General features: G+C 40.2%; 1 protein-coding gene across 1 annotated transcript in view; it reads right to left on the bottom strand.

Moving 5' to 3' along the window:
- Positions 1 to 1691: 1691 nt before the first annotated feature.
- Positions 1692 to 25377, bottom strand: part of PCP4 (Purkinje cell protein 4) — an 82482-nt gene continuing 58796 nt past the window's right edge. The window contains exon 3 of the mRNA XM_048495224.1: positions 1692 to 2056. Within this exon, the coding sequence (XP_048351181.1) occupies positions 1929 to 2056 (128 nt within the window). The 3' untranslated portion in view covers positions 1692 to 1928. The remainder of the gene's footprint in view (positions 2057 to 25377) is intronic.

The raw sequence follows: 25377 nt of genomic DNA, 5'->3' as shown, positions 1-25377 counted from the left end.
CAGATTTCCCCTCATAGGCCCTTTCCACACTCACCTTTGCCCGAGGTTTGCTAAGTGGCAATCTCCCGGCGCAGTGCAATTCTTGGCGCTACGCCTCTGGCTTCCCTCCTTCCGTGTGGTGAGGGTCAGCCGTAAAAGGCTTATATTCCCAAAAGGCGCCAGGAATTCCCAAGGCGCTGGGCTGAGGGGGCGGGGAGAGAGGCAGCGCCGCTGGGCGGCTAAGGCTCTCCGGGCCAGCCCCTGAAGTGGGGAAGGGAGCTGGACCCCGCGCTACTTGAGGAGAGTAGCGCGGGGCTTAAGGAAAGTGCGGAAAGGGCCATAGTGTTCCAAGGGACTTACTTGTCCCCTGGGAACAGGATTTTGGAGAACATTTTGGATGACAGCAGGAACAGACAGGTAAAGAATTCTTGCTCCTCAGCCAAGATCTTCTAAGAGACAAGCCTACGTGATGATGCCACCAACTATATTTTAACTGATATTTTAGAAATTTTGGATTTACTTCTTATATAATGAAAAAGAGTGGCTTATCATCTGGAATGGGGGAGGGGGAATTCTACTGAGTTGTGCTTTGTCTGCCATTATTTCTGGCATTATACAAGAAAAGAACTTGCCGAGCTAAAAGCACAAATGCCAGATTCAAAAATAGCTTGCAAAATTTAAATTACACAAGTTCCTTTTTAGTGCATCAGCAGAACAGTTCTCATGCCTCATGTTCCCCTAGCATCTTTACAGTGTCATAAACTGCTCTTACTATTCAAAGTTTTTGGACATCTAGAAAATAGCTCACCATCACACATAATTCTGTTTAATGTATACAGAAATATGTTTCTAGTTATTCAAACGCCCACATGATTCTGAATTTTTTGAATAGAGTTTCCTTTTCCAAAAAAGCTTCCAGTTCAGCTCACAGTGATCCATGAAGTTGCCTTGAATTGATCCATCAAGTCAGTATTGCCTACACAGACTGGCAACAGATCTCCAGTCTTTTAGGAAGAGGTCTTCTTTCCCATTTTCTACTACTTGATCCTTTTAACTAGTCTACTACTTGATCTTTTGAAGATGCTGGTGATGGAACTGGAGATTTCTTGCATGTGAGGTGGATGCTATTCCAGCACTGCTCAGTTCAGTATAGTAGATAGCCCCCTTTTTTGCATATGGGTGTATGCCTCCACAAAAAAAACAAAAAACAAAGCAAAAACTAAAAAGCCCTTTAGGGCAGGGAGTTGCCAGGTGTTTTTTGTTTTTAATTTCCATGTATGTAAGAAATTAACACTGTGGAGTAATTGTTCCTGGGAAAGATCACTGTTTTGTAAGGTCATGCTGAATGTTGGCTTCTCTGAGTGGAACCATAACATCTTTCTCAAGTAAACGTTCACTCTCCAACCCTACCCCCCCCCCCCGGCTCACATATACTCCACCCAGCATAATTAGCTGTCTGTAGCATTTTATGTTTTCCTCATTAGGGGAAAATATTGTCAGTTGTCACATATGGCTGGCATCTGGACTCACTAAATGAGGTGAACTGGGAAGAGAGTTTATGCTTTCATTTCTCAGCAAAAAGAAAGGGAGAGAGTTTGATAACAACTCCAAGGTTTAGGTGAAGAGGAAAATAGGCATCTGGGCTGTTTTAATTTGTAGCACTAGGCTTGCTAGATTAATATAACAAGACAGATCAAGGCTGACAGTTAAAGTAACTGCATCCTAACCTTTTATTTTAACATTAAGTAAAATGGTGAGTTACAGAAGCAATGAGAATGGAATTACACAGAGATTATGCCACGCAATAAGCTTTATAATTTTAATACCTTCCAATGGAGTTTTAAATAGTGATAATTTCTGTACATGCATCTAGGGTTTTTTGTTTGTTTTTTGTTTCTTCATTTCCTGTCAGACCAGGAAGTAGTGATGCTGAAACGGTGAGGTAGCTACTAAGACTGGGAGCCTGTCTTTTTCTTCTGGAATTTTCTGAACTGAGACTGTATTGCCACTGCAGCCTTCTCTGTCTCTGGTGCATCCATGTCTATATCAAAATCCTCTTGAACTTTCTTTTGCCCATCTGCAGAAAGAACACAAACACAATCCCATGACATATTAATATATATTTTATAACAAAATAGTACAGGAAGATTAACAGCTGTTAACAGCTGTCTTTTATTTTGGTAACGTGTGTACTGGAACTTGCTGTGTTTTATCAGAAGATTTTAAGAAAAGTTCTGTTTTTAAATGTTCAGTAATCTTATTAGTACATTGTAATCTAGTAGCATTTTTGATGCTTTAAGACTAACTCTTTGTTTGCATTGTTTTTATAGTGAGCTACCTTCAGAAGCAAATGTAACTGATAATTGTTTAAAATAAGAATAAGCAGGTGATCATCATTATGCATTACTGAAATTAAAAAAAATATTAGTAAGGTCATGGACTCCAGAAAAAAATAGGATGATTGGGAAAAACATAAAAAGCAATCTTTTATTAATCCAGCATGCTAATGAAACTGGGCATTACTGCTTCAATCAAAACAAAAAATGAATATTTCTTTAAAAAAAACCTTAAAAGCCCACCAGTGATAGTTCGAATGTTGCTGATTTTTTAAAAAAAAGAATAAAAACTGTGGGGCCAGGACCGTGTCTCTGGTCCTACACAGCTGAATTAGTTTAAGAAAAACTAAGTTAGAAATAAAAGCAAAAGACATCTGACATTAGAAACAAACAGACAGTTTTTACTTAGCATAATTTAGAACGTTACAGGAGGTTACCCCTCCCGGGTGGCTCTCGAAAGAGACACGCCCAGTAGAGGAAGAACCTTAATTTTTATAGATACAGAATACAGACGTCACATAGTTCATCCCCTTAAGTTCCACGTATTATGATCCATATCCCTTTCACATGCTACAAGCATGTATGTTCAAACCCCAATGGACAGAATCTGTCTCCTGGTCCCAGTAAGACAGCCTCTTATTCCTACGTATTCACTGCATGCTGTTAGTGCATGTCCTCCACCCATATACAAAGGGTAGCCATAAAACTAGCTTGCTGTCTTTCTTGTTTCCAAGAAAAACCTGTTTTGCTAAGTTTTCTCCCAGAGAGCGAGATGTCCTTAGGCAATGCAGGATTCTGACTCTACATACTTTTAGATCATAAAACTTCCTTCTCCCAGCATGAAATGATTCTAACAATTCCCCAGTTTGAAATGTTAAAACATTTAAAAGACTTTACAAACATGATTCTAAAACAATAGAATTATAGTGAAATACTAATACATGTGAATCTCTCATTATCATTTCTGTGTTCATTCAACTATATAGAAAAACACTTTGTAATTTAATTAATCACATTCTATTTCTAACCCAAAAACCAAAGTCATAAATTGCATATGTCTGCTGTCACGTTGGCCCTCAGTGCCAAGATACTAAAGATGTTATCTTGCTTGCCTGCATAGTCACTGACAAGCCTCTAACATTCCTTTGACCTACTGCAAAAATGCAGGCTTGCTGGTCACTATACAGAAGCTCCCATTTTGATTCTTCAAATCCTTGGTTCATTTGGATTTAATCAAATACTAATTTATAGACATTCTGGCCCGTCTCCACAGAATTAAGAGATTACTCTAATGATTTATTGAAACACTGTGCCAGATCCAACCTTTCATTTTGTAAAAAAGTACATCTTTAGTACTTTTCATTGTGAGGGAAAATGTTCAGACTGCACCTTTCCCCTTATAGGTCCACAGTAAAAAGGGCTATTTTGAAAAATGATATCTGAGAACCAGTATACTGATGCAGTAGATTTTTAAAAGCCCATTTTTTTTAGAAGCCTGGTGACAAGGGGATAGCAGCTACAAGTGACTGAGACCTTTTCCACACAAGTTACTTGCAATGTTTCCAGCCCGCTAATGCCTTGATTTTTCTGTGGATTTCTGCAAGTTATCTTCCCCCATTTGATTCTGGAAACATTTCCAACCAACTTTTGCGTTGTTGTTTTGTGATAAATCTGCTTTCTTTTGGCTTTCTTAATTTTGCTGCTAATATTTTCCCTGGTTTGTTGGCCCATTCAAAAACCTTTTGTTTAGCAAAGTCCAAGCTGGATTCTATTTTCTTTTATCCAGCATTGATATCTGTTGTTGTAAAATCTTAATACTGTGCACAATTTCTTTCTTGTTCAGGTATTTTTTAAATTCCTGCTTTTTTTGTACAATGATACAGGGATTTGCAGCCATAATAGAAGTAACGGATAAATCTCTCCAGTTGCATCATTAAAATGTTTATATAGCTTGTGGCTGGAGGTAGACAAATGCTTTTTAAGAATTTGAAAAAAACAAGACCACATTGTGCACATTATGCACATTGATTTTTATGTGGGTGCCACTGTTAATGTCTATTTTCAGTGTTAGTGTCTTTACTGCTTGTTGAACTAGTTATTAATCTCTTAACTCTTAAATGGCTTCATAAATGTCTTACCTTCACATGACAGAAACTTGTGGCCAATATGGGCTATGCTATAAAAATATCCTTTAGGAAACAAATCTATTCATTATAGAGACAACCAGAATATTTTTATACATACAAAAGGAAATCAAAATCAGTTGGCACAATTGGCTCTCCCTATTGCAGTACTCATTCCCAATGCTTTAGCTGCAAAAGTAAATTAGCTATTCACTCCTGCTGCAGAACAAATCTGTTAGCCACGTAATGTGTTTCTGTACAACACAATTAATAAAAAGAATAGGATGGATAGCAAGCAAGCTTCTGAGATATGCAGTGAAAATGTAATTACTCACTACCATGCCTTCAACTAATTTCTTGATTTATTTTTTGAGTCACAACTGAAATGAATGATGGTGATTTTGTTAAATGAAAAGCCATGAATACCAAATAGTCTTGGACTTGTGTCTAGGTAAACCAGTTTTCAAAAGGTCTGGGAGAGAAGATCTTTGTATAGGAACAACTCAGAGGGATGAAATTGGAGCACTCTATTATTCTCCATTTTTAAATTTCATCATATTGTATCTGAATGATGAAATTAACTTGTCTGCATAGGTTCCAAACCATGATACAATAAACAGTGGTCTGAGCATTTGATGCAAACAGGATTATTTGCTATTTTTAAAAATTCTGTTTATTGTCCCACTAAAGCCACTAGCACTGTACATGAAGTAAACATAATCAGGTGGAGTTCCTTATATGAGGAACTGTGTATCTCATTCTATGCCATAAAATAATATCACCACCGTGTTTCTCACATTATTCCCCAGAGGTTTGTCCCAAAGTCAATACTTAAGAGGCTGTCAAACAATGCAATTCCTCAGTGTCTGATGAATAAGTGTATGTCACAGTGGATCTTAGCAGATCAATCAGCGAAATAATTTTGGGTGCAAAGTGTTCCATTTCTGGTCAATATCACTGGAAGGGTTCAATATATGGTTAAATCTTTCCCATTCAAATGCTGAGATAGTCCATTGCTTGACTGTAAGGGGATCCACATCTTAAAAAAACAACTACTACCATTTTACACCATCTTGATCAAGGAGGAATACTTGTAGAGTATTCACATGAGCTTTCATAGTATGTGATGAAAATAAATGGACTTTGTACACCACTAGAATTAGCAGCTTCTTTCTTTCATGACATCAATAGTGTAGATGTTTAGGAACTGCTTGAAAATCTCCCAGGAAATCATTCTGATTCAAAATGCCAGATGAAATTTGACATTCATTTATTTGTGAAGATCCTTCTAAGTTACCAAAAAAAATATGAGCCTTTGGTGATAATAACATTTTCCTTTTCCAGACCAATTTGTACTTTGAAGGAATGAAACCCATGTTGGCAATATCTCATAAACTTAATCTCTGGAATGGGACTTGACAATCAAGAAATGTACCTGGTTAATATTGAAAAGTTTTCATATGATTGGACCATTACCTAGGAAAAGAAAGTTTGGGGCCAGAATAAATGCCTTACTATTTCCTATTCAAATCATGTATAATTGTTGAGCATTCTTAAGAAAAAAGGGGGAAATTTATTTTTAGTAAACTATAAATTGCCTGTTGGGACAAAAGATAGCCAATTGAACTCCTTTGACTTGACTTTTATTTGAGTGTGGAGTGTTCTGTATACAAAATAAAAATTGAGATGTACAGTGTGGTGGTTATTGTACAATGAGACTAAAATATTCTTTCAGTTCAAGTCTTTAAAGTCTCTGATCTTTTCTTTCCAGTTGTAATAGTGAGAGAGCAGGGATATTATTTTTGATAAAAGATAAGTGGAATACATCAGAATTAATACAATGTATGATATTTCATTTTAAACCAACAGTTGACCCTCTAGAGATATGTGGATTTTCCCCCGATCAACTGATATGGTTGACAAATGATAAGCTTTTGAAATGCTAATACAGAACTGTTTAATCAGGAGTTTATTGCTATTATTTGCTATTACTTCAGAAATGTTAATATGGGCCTGTATTTTATTGTCACAGTGCATTGGGGTGGGGATGACAAGGGAACCAAATACAGACATATGGCTAATTTCATTATTTCTGCCTAAAATAATTATGACTGAAAAAATATTTTTAAGGAGCCAATATATGCTTGTGTTATTGAAACACTTCAATACTGAAGTTTTTCTCACCTTAAAAGAATCAAACATATGCACATCAAAGACTTTGTGCTAGAGCAGTAACTCCCAAGAGGAAATATCAGAAGAAATCCACATTTCATACACAAGCCAAAAAAGAGTTGCTCGTGCTCAAATGCCTCTGAGTTTAGGAAGATACATGATACACTGTGCCAAAATAACATAATTAACAGCTAATGAAAAAGTAGGTTAAATCTTTATATCTTATTTTACTGTAATACCATACATATGGAACCAACCATGGAAATACAACTTTGTCCTCCATTAAATCTATTAATGAGGGTAATTCAATGTGTAATGAAATAGTAACCAGGCAATTAAATACAAGCCAATATGATGATTCTCCAATCAGTCATTTTACACATATTTCCAAATGGCAGTTTTATTTTTTACCCCAGGGAGGTACTCCATCAATACTTTTTCCCAGTAAAGCTCCTTTCTGAAGAATGAACATCATGTAGAACTACTGCTTGGTAGAATGCACCCAGCACAGATTTAGTTACTACCACACCCCACTCACCCACCCATAGTTAAAATATATCATTTTTTCCTTCCTCACCTTCAATTAGCAGTATTTTACTTTGCCAAGGAAGGTAAAAGACAATCTTCACCCAGACCCCAGCCAAGACAAGCTCAAGCATCTAAAGCCATTGTTAGCTTCACCCATCTCATGGTTACAATCCATTACAAGGAAGGAGAGCTATGATGCGGTATCCTGCCTCCTTGCCTGGGAACCTTCCTGAGGCTGCTCTCCATCTCACTTTATGCATCATGCCTCTTTCCAACAGAGTGATATTTATCTTCGCCCCGTTCCTACATGTGTTTTGGTTGGGATACAACATTTTTCTGGGTCTCTAACCAACCGAAACCCATTGTGAGACTCTACAGAAGACCACTCAATGAAAAACAGTTACAAGTAAGTGCAACCCTTTTTTAACACCAGAAAATTAATAATTTTGGTGCCAGTTGTATATGGAAGAGAATTCCACATATGAGGCATTGCAGTAGAAAAATGTCTCCCTTATAATGCTTATAGCATTTTTGAACACAAGGAATGCAATAGGGTCTATGATGGCAGACTTATTCAGGCATGTTCACACAGCAGCAAGAACATCTTCAACTGTATGTTGATTTGGTCTCAGAAATGAGCAGGTTACCATTGAACATCTTTAAGTTCTTGTGGGACAGTTGCTTGCAACAAGGGATGAAAAAGTTAAGTTATTTACAGTACTGGCAGGAAGCATTGCCCTTCCTCTAATTTGGCATGATGCTGCCAAATTTTATTGATTTTGTAGTAGTATCCAGAAGTCTGTTTAGAGTAGGGATTTCTAAAGTGGGCAGTACTGCCCCCCTGGGATCACTGAAAACATCAAGGGGGGACAATGAGGAATTTTGGGGCAATAGGGGGTATCAAATAATTTGGGGGCAGTATGGGGGCAAGGATTCCTAGGCCATCTGGCAGGAAAAAGATCTTGTCCTTCCATCCTTGCCAATGTGATGACTGGTCTATAGCCTGGGGTGAGAGGGGGAGCCAAGACAAGGAGCCCCAATGACGCTACTTTGCAAGGCATTTTTTTAAAAAGGAAAAACAACACTCTCATCACAGTGTAGGCTGGAGTGTGTGCACATGGGCCTATTTGTTTGTGTGTAGCTGAGGTAGAGGATGGCTGAGCTGAGGGTAGCTGCAGGGTCAGGGAGGGCTGGCTGGATGGCTGGATGGCCACTTTGCAAGGCCAGATGTATTTTTTTTGGGGGGGGGGACTCTCCTTGCTGTTGTTTTCAATTTACAGTAGACCTAATACCAAAAAAGAGGTGAGTATTTGTATATGTGTGTGTGGAGGGAGGGGGGAACTATGGATGTGACCTGGGAGTCAAGGGGGTAGCAACATGAATAGGTTTGGGAACCACTGGTTTAGAGTGGGAGAAATGTGTCTTGCTCTAACTCTGATTTTGCTTTGTGACATCGTCACATATCTAGGTTTGATTGCCTGTATGACATGACAGCATCTTAGGAAGAAATGCTTTTTAAATGGTATAGACAGGCAAACAGCACAAAAAAGCAAACAGCACAAAAAAGAGGCAATCTTTTTACACACCTCACTCAACTTTTGCTTCAAAATAAACTGTTGACAAAAATACAGTGCTATAATGTTGCCGCCCGAGGATGGGACCATCCCATTTCGTAGCCCCTTGACCCAATAACCACACCACACTTCTGGCTGGGGTAAATTACTTGGCCATAGCCAACTCATAATTGAGCAATAAGAAGCATGAGGCGCAACATGGGATTCTGATCTGATTTGGAACACTGGGCAGCCCCTCCTCAGGGGTGCCTCCCAGGCAAGCTGTTCTTCTCACTACCCCCCAGTGGCTGAACAGATGCCCTTGCCACTGCTGCAGAGCTCCAGCAGGTGGTTGGCCTCTTGCTATAGCATTCCATACCACAAATGGGGGGGGGGTAGCTCCTTAGCTTCCCTCCCCTGGCCCCTCAGATCAATTCCCATGCACCAAACCACCATATGGCTATGACAATGAAAAATTTATTAACATATCACCAAAACATAAGGGAAGGCAAGTTGCTGGCTGGCCGGAGCACATGGTCAGCACAAAGGCCAACCCGGCCTTTTGTAGGCTCCGGCCAGGTGATGTTGCGCCTGCTGGAGGCCACCCCATTTGCCCTTACTAGGGCGGATTCTCAGGGCCTCTTCCTACCCTTCCTGGGCAGCAACTGCAGCCGTGGTGATTCACTGCTGCTCTTTTTCAGCTATTAAATGCTCATGTGCTATAATTCTGGCAGTATCAAGAATGCCAGTGCATACTGGAACTGATCCAATATGATTATTCTCATCTGACCAGACTTTGGGAATGCTGTATGCTAACTACTTGAGTCTAATTTGAAGTTAAATTGATGTACTCCTTTGGAGTGAATCTATAAATGCCAACTTTTTAATTAAGTTAACGTAAGTCTTATCAAGAGAGAAAGGCACTCAGTAGATTAAGAATGTCAATCATTGATTCTTCTAATAGCCTTGGAAATTAGTATTCCATGAAATCTTCTACCTCAAGGAAGATACATTTTTAAACATAAGAACTCAAGAAAATTGCTGCTGGATTAAACCTGGGACTCCTAATACTCAGTTTATTCTTTCCACCATGGGCCAAGCAGATGCCCCCAAGAAGACAACAACAAGTCATGCATACAAGCAATACCTCCCCCCTTACTTGTCCCACAAGCAACTGATATTCAAAAGGTACCCTGCTGTTGAACATGGCAGATCTATTTAACTAATAATAATTGACAAGCAGGGACCCATGAGAATGCTGTGTGTGTGAGAGTGATTCTCCCCAGCCCACTCAACACTAGTTAACTGCTTCAAAGGAGGCAGCAACAGTGATGGCTAGCCCCCACCCCCAGTCCATTCAACTGGGTTAGTTGGGCTAGGGGAGGCAGGTATCCATGCAACACTTGGATTCTTGAAGATTTTCTCTTCCCACCCCCAGACAGGATGCCCAGAGCTCCAAGGGAAAACCATTGTCTGCACATGCACAGGCAATACTCCCATATTTGGGAGAGATTTAAACTCCCCACAATATTTTGACGTCCTTTCACTCAGATCAGTTTTAATTCATTGGGAGTTCTTGAAGGTCTGTTTGGTTTTTTACTCTGAATCATTTGGTATCATTTTTAAACTCCCTTAATTGTTTACCTCTGACTCCCTTGCCAGGCAGAGTCCCTGGAGAACTGCCAGTCTATTTTGTTTTGCCTGCTATTTAAATAAGGCCTTGTAATTTTTCTTGACCTATTTTGGTCATGGTGGTATGTGAATACACAAGCCCATGGCATAGATTACTTTCTGCTCTCTATCTAGTGTTTTGTGAGGTGAAGGGGGGTAGGTGGGTAGAGAGTTAGCAGTGGCATTACATTTACAAGGTGCAGTAAGAAGAAGGTCTTGCCCAACCTACATGACTGAAAGAGGGTGAGATGGATTCTGTTTACTTCCATACTTCCAATACATTCCACAAAGAGTAATGTACGTGGAATTATCTGTGGAGAAAATGGTTTATTTAATCTCCAAAGCTTTTAGTTGATCATAAATCAACGATAAGATTTTAAAATATATTTTTTGTTTGGGTTTTGTTTGGGTTTTTTTACCATGGATCGAATCCAAAGTCTATTAAAAGAAACAGAACACCTCCCTATAAACTATTCCTTTTAGAGAGCAATCGTAAGAACTAGAGTACATGTTAATAAAGATCATAAAGAAAACACTGAAAGTGGATCCCAGCCAGGGCCTTGGTGTAAAGGGTGCCCACTGCATTGCATCAGTCTTGCACATGATGTAGAAAGACTATTATGGTCCCAGATGAGTACAATGTCACATAGAAACAAAATTAGGAGGGGTAGCTAATACCCCAGAGGACAGAGTCAGGATTCAAAATGACCTGGACACATTACAGAGCTGGGCCCAAACAAACAAAATGAATTTCAACAGAGATAAATGTAAGATACTATACTTAGGCAGAAAAAATGAAATGTACAAATATAGTATGTATGACAGCTGACTTGACAACACTACACGCGAAAGGGATCTGGGAATCTTAGTAGACCACAAAGTGAACATGAGTCAGCAGTGTGATGCAGCAGCCAAGAAAGCCAATGCAATTCTGGACTGTATCAATAGGAGTACAGTGTCTAGATCGAGGAATGTAATTGTACCTCTCTATTCTGCATTGGTTAGACCTCACCTGGAATACTGTATACAGTTCTGGGCCCTGCAGTTCAAGAAGGATATTGACAAGCTGGAACAGGTCCAGAGGAGGGCAACCAAAACGGTAAAAGATCTGGAATCCATGTCCTATGAGGAGAGACTTATGGAGCTGGGTATGTTTACTCTGGAGAAGAGAAGGTTAAGAGGTAACATGATAGCTATGTTAAATATTTGAAGGAATGTCATGTAGGTGAGGGCGCAAACTTGTTTTCTGCTGTTCCAGAGACTAAGGCAAGGAGTAATGGGTTCAAGGTGCAGGATAAGAGATTCCTCCTAAACATCAGCAAAAACTTCCTGACAGTAAGGGCTGTTCAACAGTGGAATGTGCTACCTTGGAGTGTGGTGGAGTCTCCTTCTTTGGAGGTTTTTAAACAGAGGATGGATGGCCATCAGTCAGAAGCCCTTTGATTGTGTGTTCCTGCATGGAGGGAGTTGGACTTGATGTATTACTGTATTACTGCATTACTGTACTCCAGAATAAAAACTCAGTACTTTTCATCTAGCCTGTGTACTGTACATGGCAAATAAGGAATGAATGTCCTCCCTCCAAACGGCAGCAGATAATCCTGATGCACTGGCAGACGCTGGAATTTATTGTGATGAACAAGGTGGGGGATGACAATTAACATGTTCTCTAAAAGACTGGTGTATGAATCAGAAAGGGCACCATGTCCTTCTCAGCAGCTTGCTCATTACTTACAGGGAGTCATTGCACTGCTGGTCCAGTGCCTGGAAGTCAATACCATAGCTCTGAAAGATTTCTCTTGCCTGACTGTTTTATCTATATTTATTGAAGGGGTGCGGATGGTATAGGATAATGTAATTTTCCAGTCCTTCTTAAGCAGCTAAGATTCATGAGCAAGATCAAGCACCACATACTAAAGGCTCCCCGCAGCACTTTCCGGGGTTGAAATTTGAAATATAGTATGGTTGAGCCAAATGTTCTCAAGGTTCATTTTTCAGCATGAACATATTGATATTGCAAGGGGATGAATATCCCCTCCTTCAAACTCCATCTTTTGATTCTACCTCCTTCATGGCTATTTGCTACTGATTACAGACAGGTTGTTCCCCTTTAGTTTTTGCTTTAGCAACCAACTGTTATCTTCTGTTTCCCTGTTGTGTCTTTAAGCTTCTGCTTTTAATGGGCAGTGTGAGGAGTGAGTGATGCAGCAAATACTCGCCAGACAGACATGCCAGCCAACCAGAATACATATTCGCAACAAAAATGCCATCCCAGCTGGCATTTCCCATGGACATTTCCCCTGAAACATTATTGGCTCACTGGTTTTGGAGGACTGACATGCTAAACAAGGGACATTTTTGTTGTAACCATTTCAGCAATTGAGTGAGACTGGCTAGTATACCTTTGCTCCACATGTATTTATGTCCAGACACTGCAGCGACAATCAATGGGGCTCTCTTCTTTTCAATCTGGCACCTCATGTATATTGAATAGTATTGGGATTGGAATTATGAAAACAGAAATGCTTAATATGAGAGCAAGCAAGTTTCTGAAGCAAAAGACTGATCATCTCCCATATACACATACACACAAAATGGATAAAGGAGGGATGAGAGAAAAATCAAATATTTTCTAAAAAGCAGCCTGGATGGACACAATTGTGCCTCAATCTGTAAATGTACAACCAGAAAATACAGAAAGTAGAAATGTACAACCAGAAAAACTGCAAGGATTTTTAACCCACCCACCCCCACCCCCCCAGCAACAATCTTCAGCTTTTCCTCCTCCTTTCCTCTGGCAGTCTTTGGCCATTTCCCCACTGAGAAATTAAAGCCGGATACAACCAGGTTTCAAAAGAAACAGCACCTTTTCATCGCGGTCTCTCCCACCCCACTGCAGTGTGTGTCTAGTGAAGACCTTTATGTCTATTACAGTTTTGAGCAATGCAACACTCCCCACAATCGCACGATCGAATGTGCGATCTGCTCAGCTGCTCTGTTCTTCCTCATCCTGATTGGCTGTTGTGCTGTCATGGGGCAGAAATTTTTTTAAAACTTTTTTTTCGCACAGTTACGTCACTGCGCACATGCGTGGGTAGAATTTCCCCACCTATGCAGGAAGCAGCTTTCTTCTGATTAGCTATTGTATTGGAGCGGGAGCAGTAGCAGTTTTTCACGCTAAGCTACATTTGTGTGCAACTTCAACTTTTTTTGGCACTCTTTACCCACACAGCTGCACTGGCACGAAAGTCTAATTTTAGTTTACAGTTGGCATAGAAATCACATTCCATGCAACCACATTTCAACGTAGCTGCCACTGGTGCAAAACACACAAAAAAGGGCTCACACAGCCCACTGCGCTCTGATTGGCTGGAAGGCTCCACGTCACTCCCTACAGCAGGAGAATAAACCTAGATTCTGTCCCCTGATCCTCCCCACCGATCCAGCTTCGGCGCGTGTTTTTTTTAAAAAGGTGCACTTCCATGCAGGTTCTTAAAAAACACATGATAAGGGGGAGAGGGAGCACCAGAGCCGGGATGAATCTGTGCTTGGCAGTTAAGCAGTGGGGAGTTTTTGCTCAAACCTTGATATTTCGCGTGAGTATCACGCAATTAATTGACCGTGGGGAATCGACCTTTGTAAAAATTCAGTACATGTTCAGCCACTGTGCCCAGCTGCATGGTGTCATCCACCAGATTAAAAACCAGTTGTGCCATGCTGGCTACTGAGCAAGGCCCAGTTGCACAGAGGGGAACCCACAAGAACTTAGGGGGGGGGCTTCACTTTCTCTTGAATCACCCATCTTACACTATTTCCTCTTTTTCTCCTCCTGGCAGTTCCCTTATCCTCACATTTACCTGCTGCCCTTTCTCTTTCCCATCCACCAATTAAACTTCTGAATATTGACCTCTCATCATCTACTCTATTATTTATTTTCATCATTTATACTGTCTTTTTGCCCTATAGAGACCCAAACCAGTTTACATCATTCTCCTCTCCTCCATTTTATCCTCATAACAACCCTGTGAGGTACATAAAGTTGAGAATTTGTGTGTGGTCCAGGGTCACCTAGTAACCACCATGGCATTTCAACCTGGGTCTCCCAAAACCTAATCTCAAATTAACTGCTACACTGTTACCTGTACCTTTTGGAGTGGAAAGTGTTCCCACTATTATTTTCCTTTAATAAAATTGCTAAACTTATTAACTCTCTTGCAGATTTCTTGCAAAAACAACTTTCCCTAAATATAGGCAAGAAAGATTTTGAGTTTGCCCAACCTCTCACGAAGCAAAAGCTCTGCTCTCACTAATTCTCCAACTCTAAAATTGTTAAACCCCCACCATTTCGTGTTACAACATCACTGACTTTGGGGGGAGGGGAAGGGGCTGAGGTTGAATAGTAACAATCAGCTAGGCCTGGGTGAATCATGCAAGTTGAATAACAGGAAGTCACCTGGTGATTGCTAGTAGGCCTGACCCCAATGAGTCCTGGAAGAATGGCCCTGGAAAAAGTCCTTCCCCTCCCCTGTCTTTTTCTCACAGTTTTGATTTCAATAGTGTTGTGGTTGCCTAGTAGCAGCCACTTAGAGCATTTGTTTCTTAAATCTACAGACACTGCTTCTATTATTTCAAGCAGAAGTCTCCAAGCTTCTCAGTATAAGGGCCTCATTGTACATTTTACAAACATTCCTGGGCTAAAAAAAAAGCAGTTTTATAAAATAAATGAATAAAATTTAAATGAATGAATACGTTTGATTTAGATCTTTTTTGTAATTAACACGATAAGATTTAGAACGTAAGAGAAATGTGACAATTACAATTAAAACTGAGCATTTTCCCCCAGTGAAACAAAAAAAATTGAAAAAACAAAGAACAAAATTACAATAAAGACTGTCAGTTCCAAATAAGCTTCTTTGCATTCTACTGATTCTGTGTCAAGTGGCAGGGCTCAAAAGTCATCATTAGGAAATAATTTTATTTCAAAATGACCCCTTAAATGATAAAGATGTTTGTTTAAACATCGCACTCAAACATGTCAAAGGAGAAGTCATGTTTTGTCAAAATGCCCACTTAACTCATCCCAGCATCTTAAACTCACCCTCTCTTTATCCTGTCTATACCAGTAATTCTTTTTTGGCTTTTTATTCTTTTTTAACTTTTTTGACTTGTGTTTATTATCGGCATGGTTTTATTTATTATTAGGTTGTAAGCTGCCTTGACCAGGGTTTGAGAGGCAGCATACACATTTTCAAAATAAATAAATGTGCAACATCATGCAGATCTGAGAAATCTGGAGATTCATTGGAATCACACACAGCCCTCCACTTTCTCACCTTTAAATGAGTGGTTGCCATTCTTTCCCAACAGGAAACATAAAGAGCTGTACTGAAGACAGTAATGCAGTAGAGACAAAATATATATTTTATACTGGTGCTCATGAACAGATCCCCATCAAGTAGTACACTGCCTTCTTTTGCACAGGCATGTAATGCAACTCCAGGAATCCCTGCAATGTACTCCCCACATGTATGTGTTTGCATACTCACCATCTTTCATAATGGTAGAAATGAAATACATTAAGGGAACTGGTTTCCAGAATCTCTATCATTGTGCATTTCTTAGGCTGAGCTCCTAATAACCTCTTCTGAAATGCTTTTCCCTCCAGGAGTTTAAACTCTGACAGACAGTTTCAATTCAGCCTGGATTTATGAGCATGCCAAATTTATCACTAAAATGGATTGGGCAGGTTGTCTCTGCAAAACAGGCTGTTGGTGAGCCCATTCTTTGTGGCAGAGTTTGTTTCCCTAATCCAGTGGATTTCGGACTGGCTACCCTCAGGGAACAATTTCCACATCAATTCATTTGCTAAGGAATCCTTGTCTGCATGCTGCAGACTTGCTGCCTGTCGAGAGTATTCTGAGGCAGCCCAATTTGCACTGGGCTTGGCTGTCACTCCGCACAAACAAGAGTTTGGATGGCTTGGCCAAGCCTCTTCTGCAGACAGAAATTTCACGGAATATCAGTAATTCTAGGGAGCTGTCTGTTTGCCATAACAAGTATTCTGTCTGAGAATCCTCTAGTAAGCTGCTGCAATATCTTAAACCTGGTTCATAAACTCACTGGGATGACCTGTCTCTGGTTTACCTTCCCTGTCTCATTATTTCCCTTGGAGAGCATTATTCTCTTCAGGTGACAACAAACTGGTGATGCCTGGCCCAAAGATTACCTAGCAGTCCTCGACGAAGGCCAGAGCCTTTTTGGCTGTAGCCCAGCCTGGTAGAACTCCTATGGTTGAGGACAGTGACAGTTCTTTATATCAGATGCCCTTACAATGATAACATTACAGTCTAAAACCCTAAAAATCAACTCCTTCCCAAACACATACCATTAAAACAATTTAAGAAAGAGATAAAGTACACGTAAAACATTAAAATGTTAATTAGGAAGCGGGAGGAGGGGTTCACTGATGAAATGCAAAAAGTAACAAAAAAGTCGTCACCTGCAGACAGAAAACAGCAACAGATTTTCCCTGGGAGAAGAGTTCCAGATCTTTGGCACCATGTGGGGCAATAACCAACACTTAGCCTTATTTTCTGCAAGAGAACTGCAGCCCACAAGGAGTTAAGTCAGGACTGCTTCTGATTGGCTGATTGTGAAAGGCTGAACTCTAAGGGCTGGGTGAGAAGATTTTGATGGCAGTTTTGAACAGAGAGCCAGAATGAACAGGTGTGTGCCAATTGGGCTCTATTCTAGTTATTTAAGCTACTGCTACTCTATTTGAGGGACTGGAGGGTCAGATAAAAGGGAGACTCTGTACTACATGGCTGATGTTAACAGAAACAGTGCCCAGAATAAACACATGGGTTGCTTGGTTGTTTTACTCTGAGGAAAACCCCACTAGTAAGCATTGAAGCTTATGAGAGTGTGGGATCTTAAATATAGAGATTGAGAGAGAAATTGGCTTCCTGAAGGATAGCTGGAATTCCTGCTATTTGAAGCAACATGTGGGCTAGAGATATGTTGTGCAAAGGATTGTCTAGATAGAATATAGTGTTTTAAGGAACTTTTAAAAATACTTATCTGAGGGTAAAAGAAGGGGTTTTTTTTCAAACCAACAGTAAGAACAACTGAATATACTGTCACCAAAACTGTGAGTTTATAGATCAGTGGTGGCGAACCTATGGCACGGGTGCCAGAGATGGCACTCGGAGCCCTCTCTGTGGGCACGCGCAGAGTTCATCATGTGGGGGGGAAATCGCCCCCCCCCCCACATTTAGGCTGGCCTGGGCCGCTGGGCTCGATTATTAGCATCAAACCTAAGACCTAGTTTTGGGGAAGCAGTGTGACCTGTTAAGCGCTGTTAAACCCCACTGATTTTCATGTGAAGAACTAAAGCGTGATCCTTTACCTGGGAGTAAGCTCGGTTGCTGACAACGGGGCTTGCTTCTGAGTAAACGCTCCTAGGGTTGTGATTTGAAGAGTTCCATGGTTGCTTCAAAGCAAACCCACCGACTACCACCAAGCTTACTCCTGAGTAACGTATGCCTCGGAGCCAACCGTTTTTTCTAAACTAAAACCTCAGTATTCAGGTTAAATTGCCGTGTTGGCACTTTGCGATAAATAAGTGGGGTTTGGGTTGCAATTTGGGCACTCGGTCTCGAAAAGGTTCGCCATCACTGTTAATATAATTGAATGTAACCAGTGGTGGGATTCAGCAGGTTTGTACCACTTTGGCCGAACTGGTTGTTAAAATGGTGCTTGTAAACAACCAGTTGTTAAATTATTTGAATCCCACCATCTTGAAGACAGCAAGTTAGTGATCTGAGTCAAACTTGTAGCACTTAAGAAGAGAGATACTGTAACTACTTGTATAAAAGAACCACTCAGTATTTTAATAAATATTTGTTTATTAATATTTGTTCCTTTGCCAAAATATTTTTTCTTTGTTCAAGTAAATAAAATTTTCTTGTTTCATCATTTTCATTTTAAAGAGCCTGCTTTTCATTTCATTTTCTGATTGAAGGAAAACAGGTTATTTTTGTGTTCTCTCAGAATGGTTTATCTGCCTGACAGTGAGGTGCTCAGCTGAGAAATTAAAGAACATTTTTACTGTTTATTATAAATATGAAGGTGGGAAAAACACAAACTTAACAGAAATAAAGCAAAATCACCACATTCATACAACTGCATCACAATATTAAGAAACTAAAGGGCTAAAGGGCTGCTCAGGCAAAGCATAGTGACAGTTAAATTTTTTGGAGGGAAAATCTCCTCAGAACACTGGTGGGCAGAGGGAAGGTGCTTGTGGGGTGTGCAACACCCTGACTGAGAAGACCTTATCCTGGGATTGCCACCTGCCTTGTCTCAGAGGGTAGCAGTTCCTAAAGCAGAGCCTCTGGCTGTAGTGGTTAGGCTTTTTCATAAGAGATTAGGCAGTCCTTTAGGTTTATTGATCCCAAACCATATAGGGCATCTTGAATTGCGCCCAGAAACAAACTGGGAGCCAGTGTAGATAGGCCCAAATTGGAGTGAAATGGTCCCTGTGACCCACTCTAGGCAACTTCCTGCCACCGTCACCACCCCTGCTTCACTTGTGTTATGTGTAAAATGGTCAGGCTATTTCGTAAGAGATTAGGCAGTCCTTTAGGTTTACTGATCCCAAACCATATAGGGCATCTTGAATTGTACCCAGAAACAAATTGGAAGCCAAAATTGGAGTGATGGGCCAAAATTGGAGTGATATGGTCCCTGTGACCCACTCTAGTCAATTTCCTGATACCCCCCACCCCCTGCTGAAAGAGCACTGCTGTGACTGCACAGGAAAACTAAGTTTTTAAAAGTGCAGGTCTGGCAGAAGGCCATATTCTTTATGTTCAGAGTGAGGAAAATAGTCTTAGGAACAGGAAAGCCCATCTGATTGGACAGGCAATCTTGCACTCCGATGACAAAGAGGGAGAGGAAGATATCTCCCTGAATAGAATGATTTGAGAGGCTTTGATTACAGAATCCCTTGAGTAAAAAGCTATCTGCCTTAACTGTGCTTTAAACATATCATCTCTGAGAAGAGTAGTTTAGTCAATGTGTGTGAAACCAACTAATTCCACTGTGACAGCCGGTGTGCGTGAAAGCGATATTATACACAGAATATGAGAACTGGTGGAGGGTTATTGAGGTGCCCCAGCTGAGGCTGCCATATATATAGTTAGGGAGTAATATATCTTCCAAAGAGGAAAGAAGAATTCCTGGTGCCAGTTAGTCTGGTGTGTTGGGGTTTTGCTTTGTATTTCTCAAGGAAGTCTTATGTTTAATTTTTGGGTTTGTAACAGAGAGAAGCTGAGTGAGGGTACTGTGTTACACCCTGTGTGGTAATCCATTAGCCAGAATATCTTGTGTAACTGTATCACCCAACATAACATCTAAGCTAACTAAAACTTAATAAGCCTGTGCCTGAAAACCAAAAGCTGATATTTAAGCCAAAGCTCTCTTGTGTGTGTGTGTGTGTGTATATATATCTACTGTCTATAGCTTTCCTTTCATCCAAGTTATTTATCTCCTATTCCCATCTCCTTTGTTAAATAAAGCTTTGATTCTGTTTAAGTTTGAAATCTGCCTCAGTATTATTTTGTGCCTTACTAAGGGGTCTGCCAAAAATTTAAAACAATGGGCACTTTTGGGGGAAGTTACAGGGCTGAATAAGCTTTTATACCACTTTACACTACCATATCTAAAGCAACTCAGTCCCTCAAAAAAGGCAGGAAATATGACAAGCCTGGATAGGTAGTGGTTACCCTACATCAGTGAGCTGTGAAGGTGAGGGGGTCCATCACACATGCACTCACTTTTTCATCATATGAAGATGATGTCCAGTCTAATAAGTGAACCAGCCCACCACATTTAATCTGTGTTGCTTCACTTTCCCTTACTTTATTTCAATGATCAACATCACCTGTGCCAGTAGAAAAATGATAATCTAGATAAAAGACTCCAAGCATAATTTCTTCCTTCATGGAAGAAAATATAATCTAAGCTGTTGTAATAGATTTTATGGTAAAATATTTTCTGAAAACTGTAAGGAATCACAGGGTTAAATTACAATTGAGCTGTTTAGAGCCCATCTTCACATATTCAATATAATTTTGGTTAAGGACTGAAGTTTGAATAAACAAATATAGCATCTTTGTCTCTTCGGAAACCTACTCTTCCTTTTTTTCTCTATTTTTAAAAAATGATCCAAGGCTATAGTCATACCAACAAGCGCAAATACATTCTTAGACAGCCCAGTAAGAGTAATTCAAGAAAACTGCATGCCTTATGTGAGTATACTGTTCACCTACAAAAACAGTTTAGCCAAGAACTGTCCACTGAAACCATTTTGCAAAATTTGACAAAAGTTGGCTTGTTTTCAGTGACTAGAGATGAAGGTTGGGACTAGATTCTCAATTCATGCTGGAGTCTGGAAAAGGCAGAAGTGGCAAAAGAGATACATAGTATCATCTGCTGCCAAACCATGCAAAGGGAAACAGGCCTTTGCAAATGCCAACAAAATTAGAAAAAAGAAGGAGCTGATCACTAGTAGGACACATGTGTATTTCAGAACTGTTGAAAACTGCAGAAAGCACAGGGAATCTTCATGTGACATGTTTTAAAGTGGCATTAGGGACCAGAGTGGTTACAGAATGCCAACCTACAAGTGGAACCTGTCAATCTTGTAAAATCACTGCTGATTTCCAGAATACAGACATCAGTTCTCCTGGAGAAAATGGCTGCTTTGGAGGGTGGACTCAATAACATTATATCTTGCTAAGGTCCCTTCCATCTCAAAACTCTGTACTCCTCAGGCTTTATTTCCAAATCTCCAGGAATTTTTGGTTTTGAGATGGCAACCCTATTTGTGACAAAAAATCCAACTTGCCCTTCAGCTATCTGGTACAGAACTTTGACTCTGAGAACAGATGAGAGCCAGTGCAACTTTTTCTGACTCTCCTTTTCAATTTATTCACTGACAGACCTTAATGATCAGACTCTAGTGAAAATCTACAGTCTACCAAGCAAACATGCTAGTTGCCTGGAGGGTAAACAGACTTATCAGGAAAGATTACTATGCTGAGCCCCTCTTGAAATGAAAGAAAATTGTGCAGAAATACAGCATTTATTTCAACAAGCTCCCTGCAGGACAGAACTTGCTGGTTAGACGGTGTCCTCTGTCAGTAAAGCTGAGGTCATTGTGTGCCTTGTGATTTTTTTTCCAATTGCACAAATAACAGCAAAGTATCTGGCTCTTACTGAAAATCAATGTGTGCTTAGTTTTAGCTAAAGTGGGCATGGTACAGCTAGTTTCACAACCCTCATTGATAGAGGATGAAAAGAGGCATGAAGATAGCCATTTTTCACCAGTGTTGATCAAACTTTTGAAAGCTGGGGTACATATTTTTTCTGTTAAAACTGAAAACACACTTCATCTGACTGTCAAAGATGTCTCTGCATTCTCAGCCAATCTTTTGACAATGGTAGCCATCCGTTATGCTTCTGTTTCTGTGCCTGTCAGCTGTAGGATCACCTTCATTGTGGAATAATGCTACACCCTCCCTCAGTCTGATGTAATTGCCTATTACTAGCAGGGACAGAGAAGGAATTCTATGCTGCTACCTTAGACTGACTCCACCTATATCAGTATTGTAAACTGGCTGGCTGGCAGCAGCTCTCCAAGATGTTTCCTATCACTTCCATAGCAATCTTACTGAATATACGAACTTGATTGATCCTGGGATCTTTTGTACCACTTAGCTGTGGGGTCCATATCACATAGGAACTCTTCTCTCTGAAAAGCATACATGTATCCACATAGCTGTTGAACTAGCAATGTTTAGTGTGCAGAGGAACTGAGAAGACCTAGCAGGGGGAGGAAAGGGGTCAGGTAGAAAGGGCTGTAAGTTTAGAGACCCTTCCTTTTGTGTCACATCTTGTTTGTCCTTAGACTGATAATCTGAGATCTAATTTCCTCCTTCACAAAAGTCTCTCTTCCCTCTTTCCCTAGCTAGCGAGGTAGCTGAAGGCTATCCCTGAATCTCAGCTTTCCTATCTGAAATGTAGTTCCCTAATAAACATTAAACTTTTTCTTTAATCAGTGAGTTCGCTGTTCTCTGTGTAACTAGCAATTTGCCAACCATGACAACCCACTTTTGCATGGCACACCTCAGGCCTTTGTGACCCACTCGTGTTCCACTCGTGGCTGAGAATCATGATAATTAGCTGTAGTAGTATATGCAATTGATTTGGGTTTCTGTAACATTATCTTTTTTTTTTCCTCACAAGAGTTGGACATGAATTCAGCCAATGACAGCAGTCAGGAAATGCAACAAGGAAAGAAGGACACTGAACTCATAGGAAACGGTGACAAAAAAGATTGCAGGTTTGGGAAGAAACAGTAAAAATAATGCCTTTGGAAGACTGAGAGACTCACAGTGCTTGAAACAGGTCATGCAGTACTGAAAAAATGACTTCGGAACGCATCAGAAAGGAAACCACTAAAAACAATCAAAGCCATAATACAGAAGAATAGGAAACCTGATCTACATTCAAAATTAGAAAATGAACAACATAATTCTGTCTGAAGTATGGCAGTAGTTTCAGCTATATGAAAATTAAACACATTAGGTGCACTAGAAGAGTGACTGAAGTCCATTATGACTCTGACTCACAGTTCCTTTATGTGTACTCAAAGACTTGTAAGTACATGGACAACATTTTGAGCAACAAACCAAAACCAAAAAGCAATATTGCACTGGCTTCAAAGCTTGGGGATATGGCAGTAGGATTTATTTCCTTCTCCAGTTGATACCTTCTTCATTGGAGCGTGAAAGATGAGGTGGGGGAGAGTGGGATGTTTAGCAGTTTGTGTTCTACTTTGTTTCCAAACTGATCTAGTTACAAAGAACTGTTAGTACAGTGAAAGAAGCCCACTTGCCCATGAGTCTCTTTCTCACAAGTGTATATTCATCAGCACCAGAACATTATGGATTCCAAGGACCATTTCACACATTATGAAACATGTACCTTCAGCTGGGAAAGACAAACAGCATGGTATAGCCACATCTCATTGGATCTCGGCAGCTAATTAGGATCAGTACTTGGAAGGGAAGCCTCCAAGGAACACTCTGAAGAGTAAGGCAGTGGCAAACCACCTCAGCTTCTCGCCTTGAAAGCCCCTGGCTGGGGTCGCCTTAAGTGGGTTGTGACTTGACAGTATTTACATCCATATATACCTTCAGCTGAGAACTCCAACCCATCACAGTTCTCTGCTGTGCACCTATCTGATACATGAATGCAGAGGTATCAAGTTGCATTTGTGTACTGCAGTTTTAGGTTATATTCGTAGAATGTCTTGAATGTATACTTAAAAGCCTTACATATGTCTTCTTTCTAAGAATATGGAGGGAATCAGTAGTAGAACTACATCATCAAAAGTAGATAGTGATTAATACTGTAATTCAAATTTAGCATCTTTGAATTCTAAGAGTCCACAGTTGTAGAGATAAGTTATATAAATCATACCAGCTTCAAAATAATATAAAAAGGCAGCATTGCAATATTTTCTAAAAGGGGAAACATCAGCTATTGTAAAACATCCTCTCTTTCTCTGACTGAAGTCTGCTTTTTGGCAGAATTAGCCAACTGTAAATCACCCCACCCCCACCAAGCAAGTTTGTCTAGGGAAAAAAGAACAATAGTTTAGGGAAAAAAGGGAAAATGTCTAGGGAAAAAAGAAAATGAGTTTGGCAGTCCTCAATTATCTTTGCTATTAATTTTGCTCTTGCGGTGAAATTTAATCTGTGATGGGAACATTGAATTGACCAAAATTAGAATTGCAAGGTACTCTCAGCAGACTTGTGCCAGGCCTGTAATCACACGAACCAGGGGATCAATGAATGCCTTTGCTTTCCATCTAATGCAATGGGACTCTTTTGGCTAACCCAAAATGCTAAACATTACCATCCTACACCTGGTTCCACCACTTAGCACACAAGAGTACTTGACACTATTATTGTTAGGGGAAAATATTCAGAGCTGAAGTAAACCTGGACAGAGGAATTATCCATTTCCCTCCTTTTTGACTGACTGGCAAAAACCAAACAAATAAAATACCCTGAAGTTGTATTCTAGCAATCTGAATTTGTCTTCTGCTGATTCGTCACATAACTCACAGAAGCCCCTTAGAGTTAGAAGTTAACTCTATAGAGGCATCTACAGGCTGCACAACTGATGTTCCTGTAGAATTCTGCATATGGCCAACTGAGAGCCAGTATGGGCAAGCAAAGAGAAGTAGATGCATCCACACTGGAATACACCATTCACTGGTGAACTTAGGTGGATTCTGAACAGCATTTAGGATATTATAAAAAGATCCATCTTGGGATTTGTATTCCCATAGAGGGAGAACACAAACATTGTCAGTCAAAATGGATCCTTTTTCCTGCCTGCTGCACGGAGCTCTTCTCAGTTTCACAGTGGCATCTGACATTTTGTATACTGCAGGAGATTCTCCATGGAGATTCCCCATGGAGGTTTCCTCTGCTTGCAGCTTAACTGTTTGCTATTTCACTGGTAAAAGTAGATGAATAAAGTTTGTTTAGCTTAGCAATCCCATGCACGTACTGTTTTTCCTAGAGAAGCTGCAATATGCACGTATTTGTGTTGCCATAGCTTCACAGACTTTGCAAAACAAAACGGGAAAAAATGGAAAAAAAATGACACATGTGCGGGATTCCTGGGCTAAAAAAACTACACTGAACTCTACTTTTTACAGTGAAATAGCAAGCAGAGGAAACCTCCACAGGGAATCTACTGCAGCACACAAAATGATGGGCACAATCAGTGGAAATGAAAGTAAGGTTTGGGCAGGAGAAATGAAGTAGTTCCTGCATGCTGGTATTTGCTCAGGAGGCAGGTATTGTCTTCAGCCCAGGTTGGGGGGAAAAGATTGCTAGTTAAGCCATTTTTGGAAAACTGAGTTTGAGA

The sequence above is a fragment of the Sphaerodactylus townsendi genome, linkage group LG04 (assembly GCF_021028975.2).
Source record: "Sphaerodactylus townsendi isolate TG3544 linkage group LG04, MPM_Stown_v2.3, whole genome shotgun sequence".
Lineage (NCBI taxonomy): Eukaryota > Metazoa > Chordata > Lepidosauria > Squamata > Sphaerodactylidae > Sphaerodactylus > Sphaerodactylus townsendi.
This window is presented reverse-complemented; position numbering and strand designations above follow the sequence as displayed.